General features: G+C 39.4%; 1 protein-coding gene across 1 annotated transcript in view; it reads left to right on the top strand.

The window, feature by feature from the left end:
- Window positions 1–11,193: 11,193 nt before the first annotated feature.
- PLEKHG7 (pleckstrin homology and RhoGEF domain containing G7) overlaps window positions 11,194–11,955 on the top strand; it is a gene marked incomplete at both ends in the record, with an annotated part of 83,041 nt that continues 82,279 nt past the window's right edge. Inside the window, 1 exon segment of the mRNA XM_081249104.1 lies at window positions 11,194–11,199. Within this exon segment, the coding sequence (XP_081105230.1) occupies window positions 11,194–11,199 (6 nt within the window).

The following is an 11,955-nucleotide window of genomic DNA, read 5'->3' as shown; positions in this document are numbered from 1 at the left end:
CCTAAAGACCCTACCAGAAAACTACTAGAGCTAATCAATGAATTTGGTAAAGTAGCAGGATACAAAATTAACGCACAGAAATCTCTTGCATTCCTATATACTAATGATGAGAAATCTGAAAGATAAATTAAAGAAACACTCCCATTTAACACTGCAACAAAAAGAATAAAATATCTAGGAATAAACTTACCTAAGGAGACAAAATACCTGTATGCAGAAAACTATAAGACACTGATGAAAGAAATTAAAGATGATACAAACAGATGGAGAGTTATACCATGTTCTTGGATTGGAAGAATCAACACTGTGAAAATGACTATTCTACCCAAAGCAATCTACAGATTCAATGCCATCCCTATCAAATTACCAATGGAATTTTTCACAGAACTAGAGCAAAAAATTTCACAACTTGTATGGAAACACAAAAGACCCCAAATAGCCAGAGCAATCTTGAGAAAGAAAAACGGAGCTGAAGGAATCAGACTCCCTGACTTCAGACTATCCTACAGTAATCAAGACAGTATGGTACTGGCACAAAAACAGAAAAACTGATCAATGGAACAGGATAGAAGTCCAGAGATAAACCCACGCACATATGGTCAACTTATTTTTGATAAAAGAGGCAAGAATATACAATGGAGAAGAGACAGCCTCTGCAATAAGTGGTGTTGGGAAAACTGGACAGTTACATGTAAAAGAATGAAATTAGAACACTCCCTAACACCATACACAAAACTAAACTCAAAATGGATTAAAGACCTAAATGTAAGGCCAGACACTATAAAACTCTTAGAGGAAACCATAGGCAGAACACTCTATGACATAAATCACAGCAAGATCCTTTTTGACCCACCTTCTAGAGAAATGGAAATAAAAACAAAAATAAATGGGACCTAAGGAAACTTAAAAGCTTTTGCACAGCAAAGGAAACCAGAAACAAAACGAAAAGCAACCCTCAGAATGGGAGAAAATATTTGGAAATGAAGCAACTGACGAAGGATTCATCTCCAAAATTGACAAGCAGCTCATGCAGCTCAATATCAAAAAAACAAACAACACAATCCAAAAATGGGCAGAAACCTAAACAGACATTTCTCCAAAGAAGATATACAGATTGCCAACAAACACATGAAAGAATGCTCAGCGCCACTAATCATTAGAGAAATGCAAATCAAAACTACAGTGAGGTATCACCTCACACCAGTCAGAATGGCCATCAGCAAAAAATCTACAAACAATAAATGCTGGAAAGGGTGTGGAGAAAAGGGAACCCTCTTGCACTGTTAGTGGGAATGTAAATTGATACAGCCACTATGGAGAACAGTATGGAGGTTCCTTAAAAATCTAAAAATAGAACTACCATACGACCCAGCAATCCCACTACTGGGCACATATCCTGAGAAAACCATAATTCAAAAAGAGTCATGTACCACAATGTTCATTGCAGCTCTATTGACAACAGCCAGGACATGGAAGTAACCTAAGTGTCCATCGACATATGAATGGATGAAGAAGATGTGGCACATATATACAGTGAAATATTACTCAGCCATAAAAAGAAACGAAATTGAGTTATTTGTAGTGATGTGGATGGACCTAGAGTCTGTCATACAGAGTGAAGTAAGTCAGAAAGAGAAAAACAAATACCGCATGCTAACACATATATATGGAATCTAAAAAAAAAAAAAAAAATGGTTCTGAAGAACCTAGGGGCAGGACAGGAATAAAGACTCAGACGTAGAGAATGGACTTGAAGACACGGGGAGGGGGAAGGGTAAGCTGGGACTAAGTGAAAGAGTGGCATGGACTTACATATACTAACAAATGTAAAATGGATAGCTGGTGAGAAGCAGCCGCATAGCACAGGGAGATCAGCTCAGTGCTTTGTGTCCACCTAGAGGGGTAGGATAGGGAAGGTGTGAGGGAGACGCAAGAGGGAGGAGATATGGGGATATATGTATATGTATAGCTGATTCACTTTGTTATAAAGCAGAAACTAACACACCATTGTAAAGCAATTATACTCCAATAAAGATGTTAAAAAAAATTTTTTTTTTCTATCATGGGACTTCCCTGGCAATCCAGTGGTTAAGAGTCCGCACTTCCACTGCAGGGGGTGCGGGTTTGATCCCTGATTGGAGAACTGAGATCCTGCATGCTACATGCTATGTGGCAAAAAAAAAAAAAAAAAAAAAAATTTCCAAAATGAAGCCCTAAAGTTAAAAAAAGAGGGAGTGGGGGTAACGATGGAAATAACAGAATATAACAGACATGTGGGACATAATCAAAACATACATAATTGGAGTCTGAGAAGGATGGGAGAGAGAGAGAGAAAATGGAACAAAGCAATACTGGCAACAGATGATCACAGAATTTCCTGATTCTTCTCCTTTGTTAATGTTGTTAATTACATGAAATATATTAATTATTAATGTTAAAAAAAATTGTATTCTTAGAATAAGTAAGCCCCATTGCAGTGCATCAGCAGCTCCCCAGTCACCTTAGCCCAGCTCCTTCTCCTGACTACTCTTTCCCTTCCTAGAGACATCAACACACTGGGGTCGCCATCTTTTGGCTGTGCCCCAATCTGGAGGCCCTGATCTTCCAATGGGGACTTCCTCTGTGTTATTACCACTGGTCTTAAGAACCTGAGGACCAGGAGCTGAGCCACACCCACAGGTATCCTTTGTATAGGAGTTTCTTGCTATTGTTACTGCTCTAGGATCTGGCCTTTTGAATACCTACAAAGCAGACCGTCATTTTTTTTGGAGAGCCCTAAGTGTTACAAGTTTTTATTTATTTAGGGCTAAAGTTTGTGTCTAAATCACAATCTAATTCTGGGATGAAGTCATTTATAATAAGTCTACCACTATAAATTCCACACAACAATTCTTTAAGCACAGGAAGATAGTTCTCATATACCCTCAGCTAAATTTATACAAGTTAAATCTCTCCATTTCTCTTGACTATATTTTACTTCTGTATCAATTGGGACTCTTTTGGTTACCTATGATAGAAACCCAGCTAACGCTGGCTTTAAAAGGGAGAATATATTACCTAGCTGGGAAATGTAAGGGATTAAATGTAAGGGATTAAAACTGGCTTCAGGGATCCATAAGTTTTATTTTCCTTGAGTGACTTGACTTGGGGAAGGTCTCCCACATGAAAGCAAATATGGTCGTGAGGAAATCCCAGTGGACATCATCTTCAAGGCATGTGACTGAAGAACAGGGAGCACCTGCTTCTTTGAACTACAGCAAAAGTCTTGATTGACCTGGACTGTAACAGCTGTCAACTCCTAACCAATCACACGCAGCCAGGGTGATAAAGTTTTTGGACTGACCAAGTCTCGTTCTGTGTTGAGGGGAAGGCAGAAGGAAAATCAGCCCCACTCCAGCCAAAGGAAAAAAATTCCACACCAGGAGGAGGAGGAGAAGAAAATCACTCTCATCTGGCAATGTCCTGCTACAAATTGGGAGACAGTGATATCAATAGAGGCACAATCACTTTAAAATATGCACAGTGGTAGGTAAACTTGTGAAATAACGATACCTAGATACAGAAATAGAGACAGAGACAGAGACATATCTGCCCCCAGTTCCTGACACAGAACTCCTAAAACTCTTATAATTTCCTAAGCACCAGGGGTGCTCAGAGCATCTTTTGTTCTAACATTTGGTCTTTGACCCCAGTTCCTGACACAGAACTCCTAAATCTCTTGGAATTTCCTGAGTGATAACAGTTCATTTCTTCTAATGTGGTGACTCTTGGTCATGACCTAGTCACCTTCCCAAAGGCCTCACCTCCTAATACCATCACCGCTGGAAGTTAGGATTCAACATAGGAAAGAGGGGTGGGGGGCACATCAGACCACAGCAAGACTTAACTTTACCTGTAATATTTTCCCACAGGGCAACATATTTCTATATTAATTATGTGCATCCAAAATATATAAATCTAAATATATGTATGAGCATGTATACACACACTTTAAAAAGTCTATAAGAAAACAGCCAAAATATTAGCATTTAGAAAGTGAGTACATGAGAAACTTTTTTCTTTTTTGTATGATTTTTAAACATTTTTAATATCTAAAATTAAAATAAAGAAAAACTTAAATCACTTTCAGTGTGTATCCCAGTCATATACCATCTTCTTGGATTTCTTTCATTACTCTCATCAGCGAATGGGTTGTCTTGTGTAATTTTGATTCATTTGTCTATTTCACTGGCCACACTATCTATCACTGTGGCATCCACAAATGTGATAAACAGGACTTCTATTCCATCATACAAACATTGATAAAAACGTTGATCAACACAGACCAAAAGCAGGAACTTGTGGCCCCCCTCTATAGCCTGTCCTTCACATGAGCCCTTTTGGGGTACAACTGATCCCCATTAACCTACATGAACTCCAATTTAGCCCACACTTCCCCATCTTGCCCGGAAAGAAAGCAGGAGAATCTTTGTCACAAACAGCATTAAAATTAAAGTATACTACATATTTCTAAAATTCTCCTCATCTATGAAAAGCAGAAAATAAGAATATAAAGCATTGATTTTTTTTCAGTCAGGCCCTATGGACCCCTGTAACCTTTCCTGAGTTAATTTGTTTGACCCTGTGAGATGCTGAGTCTTTAACCCCCCACAAAGGGCACTCCTAGGGTTAAACAAAATGCATAGCCGCCGAATACAGCAACCTCTGACAAAGAAATAAAACCGATTAATTGGGAGTGACTATTTAACTTTCTAATATGATATAATCAGCCTTGTGCACTGATTATTCCCCAATAAATGCACTCACTAGGCTATTCCACACACACATGAGTTTCAGGTTATATAGTCCCATGGACAATAACCTGAGAAGTATTTCTGCATGCAAAGACAATAAAATCAGGTAAAGTGCTTTTTTGGTCATAAAAGTTTAAAGATGACTCTGTCTTTATATAATAGGTGGTACAGGAAATAGTATATATTTCATTTTGAAAAAGCTTTACATCCATATATAATGTGACAGTAATATGACCCATCTCACAGAGTTCCTTTGCTTGAGAACAATTTCACGAATGTCATTTGAGAAAATTAGATCCATCTTCCTTCCATTTAGAAATAATTCTGGCTTATGTAACAAACCATGTTTTCTCTCTTTCCTCACTCTGCTGTCCTCAGGAACATTTTTCAGACGAGCAGAAGGTTTATGCTTCTCTGTTTCTAGGGCTCCTGCTGCTTCTGCTTACTCACCACCTGAAGTCTTAACTCTCTGTTTGTAACACCACAATTGGCTACTGTGGAGCTAATTTTGACATAATCATGCTAGAATTATGACTTGAGAACAGAGATCACAGGGAAGTGGATGAAGTCTTAAAATGGGTCATAACTCACAGAGAAGAACCAGAAGCAGAAAAAATTTCATCCAAATTATCTGTTCTAGCTTTACTACAGTTAAAAATAAAATCCACAGGCTTGCTTCCCCCCCCCTTCCCTGCCACCCCACTGGGCTTTTAAAACTCATTTCCAAGCTTGTTATTGTAGTCATTAACTTCTTTACAGCTAGAATTCTGACAAGGGAGGCAAACTCAGTCACTTGAAAAATATCATCACTAAAAACGGGTTGAGTTTAACTGGATGAAACATGCTGGGTAAATCAGCAGCAGCTTAGAACTTCAGCACTATTCAGAAATGAATTTCACACCTAAATCTCATCTCCACACTTTCCAAGGTAGGCGACTTGCTGGTTTAGTCAACATGAGAACAAATTCATTCAGGTAAGTCTGAGCATTACTGTGAGCCCCTGTTGAATATCAGAGTAAAATTCAAAGCAGCCCACAGTAAAATTAAACTGAAGAAATACATTCCACAGTGCCTGTGTTGGGTCTTGGCAAACACAGATGGGCTGCCACAGAGCCAGGGCAGCCTAAGGAATTGTGAAACCTTAGCTGTGCCTTCCTCCTGGGTTTCTATGATGATCAGTTGCTTGGTTTATTTCCACTTTTCCACACTGGCCTCTCTCTCTCAGAAACACTAAAACCATTCTTCAGGCCAAACTGATGTCAAAGAGTAAAAGATACGGTGTGAAAGCCACAACCCAATTCTAAAGAAACTAAATTACTATTGAAATGACTGTGGTGGACACAGCCTAATGTGACCCCCAAGTCACACTGAGTAACCCCCTCCCTGATAGTGTAGATGGGACTTGTGATTTGCTTCTAACCTGTAGAATATGGCAAAGGTGATGGAATGTCACTCCTGTGTTTATGCTACAATACATCTACAAGACTCCATCTTACCAGACTGGATGGAAAGGCTGTCCTGCTAGCCTTGAAAGCAAACTGCCTATGGAGAGGAGCATGTGGCAGGGAAAAGTAGGTGAGCCCTAGGACCTAGAGCCTCAGTCCTTCAACCACAGGGAACTGAATTCTTCCAACCACATGAAATCTGAAGAAGACCCTGAACTCCGGAAAGGAATGCAGCTCAGCCACCACCTTGACTGCAGCTTTGTGAGACAGTGAGCAGAAGATTCAGATAAGCTGTGCTCAGTCTCCTAATCCAGTTACTTGAGATAATCAATGTCCATTGTTTTGAGCCGCTAAATTTATGGTAATTTGTTATGCAGTAATAGAAAACTAATACAGTGACCAACAAAACAATCATATTGGAAAACAGCTGCATAACCACTGGAAATCAAGGACTGATGCCACCTACATATCAGAAATCTACAGGAATTTATTCTCCAGATATAGTCTAAGAGGTCCTGGATCAAAGAAAGATGATGAAGGCTGCCCTCTTCCTGAGAACAATGTTTCTAGATGGTAGGGAGAAGAACTAATAGACCCCCAATGACACCACTATACTACTGAGGATCCATCTGTATGCAAGTAAAGAAAGCATGACTCAAAGTGGCTTAACAATAAAGGAAACTTAATGACTTGGGAAAAGGTAAATGCAGAAGAATGTCTTTCTGGAGTTCAATGAGGACTATTTCAGCTACTCAATGACGTCACTAAAGCCCAGTTTTGTTTTGTTTTTTTTCCTAATTCCATTCTCCCAGCCTTGGTGTCAGATATATCCTAAGACTGGCTCCTTCACCCCTATGGTCTCAAGACAGCTGCCAATAGTTCCAGTGCCACGTGCCTACTATTTCACATCCATCAGGAAAGACAGTCTTTGTCCCTGTATTCTCAGCAAAATTCCCGAGAGGCACATTGATTGGACTGGCTTAGCTTACATGCCATCTTCTAAACAATCCTTGCAGCCAGGGGGTTGGAAGCCATGTGTTCCACCCTTCAAGCTGGGCATGGAAGATCATGATGGAAACATAAAACCTAAATGGAAGTCACAACTCTTTGGAAAGGGGAAGAGGTCATGGATCCAGGGAGGCTACTAACAAATGTTTACTGAAACCCCAACCTAAAGAGGTGAGTTTGGTGCTATCCTAAGACTCAGAAAAGAGGGCATTGAGAACTCACTGGTAAGCCCAGCCCTTAGGATCCTCTCACCTCAGCCGATAGATAACAGCTTCTGTGTTGGAAGGCCTCAGACTTCGTTCTTGCAAAAAGTCTCAGCAGGGCTTCCCTGGTGGCGCACTGGTTGAGAGTCCGCCTGCTGATGCAGGGGACACGGGTTCGTGCCACATGCTGCAGAGCGGCTAGGCCCGTGAGTCATGGCCACTGAGCCTGCGCGTCCGGAGCCTGTGCTCCGCAACGGAAGAGGCCATAACAGTGAGAGGCCCGTGTACCACAAAAAAAACAAAACAAACAAACGAAAAACAAACAAAACCAAAAAAAAGTCTCAGCAAGCAGAAGATTGAGCGTGATGGGGAGCTGCTCTGCCCTGCATTTGTTCAATGGCACAAAGAGCTGGTTGTGACTGTAGCTGTGGCTCTAGATACTTCTCCATGCCTTTTAGTCTTAAAAATCACTGAGCAAGCAATCTGATGACTTAATTGTATTTTTCTCATTTCTTCTTTCAAACAAATTCTACTTGAGATATCTTGTCATAAACCCACACATTATCAGAACACAGTCCAATGCTTTCTTGGACACCAAGCATGCAAATATATCCCTCTACAAGAATAGCAAATAGAATAACTACAGAACTCAGTAAAATAGTCTACACATCATAAGAATAATGTAAAAGATTCTAAGATGACCAAGTAGAGCTACCTTTCTTTGAAACAGAGTTATTTCAAAAAATAGAAAGATTACAAATTATCTGATTCAGGATTTTTTTTTACTTTAATTTTTAGACCACAAGTGTATAGTTGAGTGTATCATATACCTCAGTTTATGACACACTAAATAATTCATACTTCAACATGATTCAAGAACCTAGAGTCTGTCATCATGAAAAAGGAAACATTTATAATAAAAAAGAATTGCAGTGGAACAGTCCTCTTTATCTTAAAAGTAAAATGGATGTTAAAGTCATTATAGAAGCAGTTAAATGTAGTTTGCACTCCACAGAAAATGGAACAAGCAAAATAGTACATGATGTCAAGAAATTATCCCCAACTACAAGGGAGAAGGTAAAAGCAATGAAAATAATGTAGAGAGAAGATGAGATAATAGCAGATGTCCCCTAAAGAAAGAGAACTACCGAAAGAGAGAGAATTGTCAAATAACAGAAAAAAAATTCTTATTTGGGAAAAGTATTTTAAGTAATTGAGAGTACACACCAGATCCTAGGCAAAACTGAACCCACTCTGACATATGCTGATTGAACATTTCTAGCTTCAAGTATTAAAAAAATCAATTTTTAAAAGAAAAAATATAGAAACAAATTTAATAGTTAAACAATATGTACAACATCACAAGGAAAAATATTTAAAGTTTAAAGTACCCACTAAAGAGCAAATAGTCTATTGGCTTCCTATCTCAAATACCACTGACTGAAAATCTTATAAAAATGTCTACAGACTTTTAGAAGAAAATATTGTGGTGCAAGAATTCTATATCCAGCATTCATATGCTACAGCAGATACGAAACGGCTCAGAATATGTACTGCTCAGAAAACTTTCTTGAATAAACAACTCAAAGATATTGAGATGTATCTGGAGGCACTGAAATTAATCATTTTAAACATGGTTGCACTGGACTTCTATAACCCCAAAATCTAAAAAATAGCTCAAGTAAAAATCACACCTCTTGGGCTTCCCTGGTGGCGCAGTGGTTGAGAGTCCGCCTGCTGATGCAGGGGACACGGGTTCGTACCCTGGTCCGGGAAGATCCCACATGCCGCGGAGCTGCTGGGCCTGTGAGCCATGGCCGCTGAGCCTGCGCGTCCGGAGCCTGTGCTCCGCAACGGGAGAGGCCACAACCGTAAAAGGCCTGCGTACCACCAAAAAAATAAATAAATAAATAAAATTAAAATCACACCTCTTTTCAAACACTAGGAAAACAATTTTTTAAAGAAATTTTTCAATTCAAAGACCTGTATTGGCCAGCAAGTCATGTAAACAAGTAAGCAAACCAGGATATAATCTGTTTGCACAGGCACACTCTTTTTTTTATTCAAGCAAAGCATACGTAAACAGAAAACTGCACACAGTGAATGACACAAAGACAACACACCCAGGTGCCAGCACACAGGTCAGGAGATTGAACATACAAGCATCCCAGAAGTCACACTCCTGACTCACAGTCACTGCCACTCCCCAAAGATAAAAATTTCAATTCTAACTTCTAATACTATAGATTAACTTGGCCCATTCTTGTCATTCTTATAAATAGAAACATACAGTCTGGCTTCTTTCACTGAACATCACATTTGGGACTAGAGAAATTGTTCCTTCACTTTCAGAGTTTAATATATCAATGTATTTGTTGAGGATGGACATTCTATTGAAATGGACACTGGGGTTGTTTCTGCTTTGGGGCCATTCTTTGTGGTTCTGTTACAAGAAATAAAACTCTATAAGCATGAAAATAAATGAGAGCCAGCATCAGCCTATGTCAGGAAGGCTGGGAGAAGCAGAGAGTATGGTGAACTGGTCACTGCTTGTCCTACCTGAAACAGGGAGCCTGTCCTCAAATCTAGTCCTTTTATATAGATAGGGAATTGTGGGAATATGAATGTAGTGTTGCCAGAATGGTTAATTTTTCTAAAATCCTTGCAATCCAAAATTTTCTATAAAATCTCCTAATTTTTAATGTCAGATTTTTTTTTTTAAGCTGGAAGGCCACACAGACATAGAAAAGAAACTTATGGTTACCAAGGGGGAAAGGTGGGGGAGGGATAAACTGGCAGATTGGGATTGACATATACACACTACTATTTATAAAATAGATAACTAATAAGAACCTACTGTATAGCACAGGGAACTGTATTCAATACTCTGTAATGACCTATATGGGAATAGAATCTAAAAAAGAGCAAATATATGTATATGTATAACTGACTCACTTTGCTGTGCAGCAGAAACTAACACAATATTGTAAATCAACTCCACTCCAATTTTAAACAATTAATTAAAAAAAAAGCTGGAAGACCAGTCAGAATTCCACAGCTTACAGCCTCAGATCTAGGTATTCATGATACAAAAAGAGCTTGTCAGGCTTTAGACTTTGTAAGGGGCACATCCCAAGTGGTTTTCTCCCCAATGAAGACTTACCACGATCAAGTAAGGAGGAGGCAAAAACATAAGAAAAGCTGCCCCTTCCGAAGTCCTGGAGAGAACATCTGTGTGTCACACTTAGAGATAAAGGGCCACCTTGGTTTCAAGGAGTTGCCCTAGGTCCTGAAGGAGAAGCTGACCCCCCAGGATCACCTTTCCATCATGGTATCCCTTCCCCATCCAATGCTTCCCTGTCCCTTTTACTCTTTAGAGGTTGCACTATTTTTATTCCTGATAATCCTTTGTGACCTTTCTGTACACTCTTAATTTTCTTATTTAAGATACAACCAGAGGTTGGAAATTTTGGGATGGGTGTCAAATATCCCATTATCATTATCCCCCAGGAGAGACGGCTTTACAATCTTGTGTGCGTGAGGGGACTTGCAGATGAAGTACGACCTTCGTTTCCACAAACCAAAAGCTAAAATACTTTATTCATTTTTCTTTCTTCCCAAAGTGAAACAATTCCTTTCTAGACAGCTTTGGCAGGAGCTCAGACTATTTTATGCTGGCTCCATGCTGGCAAAATAGAGAAATGCCCTTGATACTGCGTTTTGGGTTTGGCAGTGACAGTGACAATGGCGGTAAAGGGAGAAGGTCGAGTCATTTTTCAAAGTTCTAAGTAAATGATGTTCTAATAAGACCAACATGAGAGGATTAAAGACAAATGCAAGGGTTATCACAAAGCCAACATCTATAAATTAGACCTTTTTACTCCCTAAGGCAGCAGTTCTCAAATTTTTAACACATGTAAGAATCACAGGTAGGGCTTGTTAAAACGTAGACTGTGGGCCCCACCCCCAGAGATTCCAATGCAGGAGGTGGGAAGGGGCAAGAATTCGCCTTTCAAACAAGTTCGCAAGTGGTGCTGATGCTTTTGACCCAGGGACCCCACTTTGAGAACCACTGACCTAAAGAAACCTTCACAGCAAGTATCTGTAATGATTCTGAACAATGACAACTTCAGGAAATTAGACTGAATTATAATTCGTTTGAATTTGTTTTTGTAAAGAGTCTGCAGAAATATCTTTTAAGGCTGCGTACATTCTTGGGAATGTATGCCATATCTCCACCTAGACACCAAATAAAGGTTCTCTGGGGTACTGCTCTAATGAGAATGCTGGTAGATACAAATCCCTTTCCATCTGCCTTTTAACTACTTGAAAACTAATGCTCACAAATGTGTTCCCAAGTGCAGTGATCATTTCCTCTATTATTCAATGCTTATCAAAACATTCCACTAAGTAAATAGATCCAAACAAAATGTTTTAGGATGTAAGCAAAGTAAGGCTGAAAGGAATGACTTCTCAGAACTTTGGAGAAAATAAACAGATACGAAA

This window comes from Mesoplodon bidens (genome assembly GCF_964165515.1).
Source record: "Mesoplodon bidens genome assembly, chromosome: 11".
In the NCBI taxonomy this organism is placed as follows: domain Eukaryota; kingdom Metazoa; phylum Chordata; class Mammalia; order Artiodactyla; family Ziphiidae; genus Mesoplodon; species Mesoplodon bidens.
The sequence above is the reverse complement of the archived record's forward strand: the minus strand, read 5'-3'. Positions and strand labels throughout refer to the sequence as shown.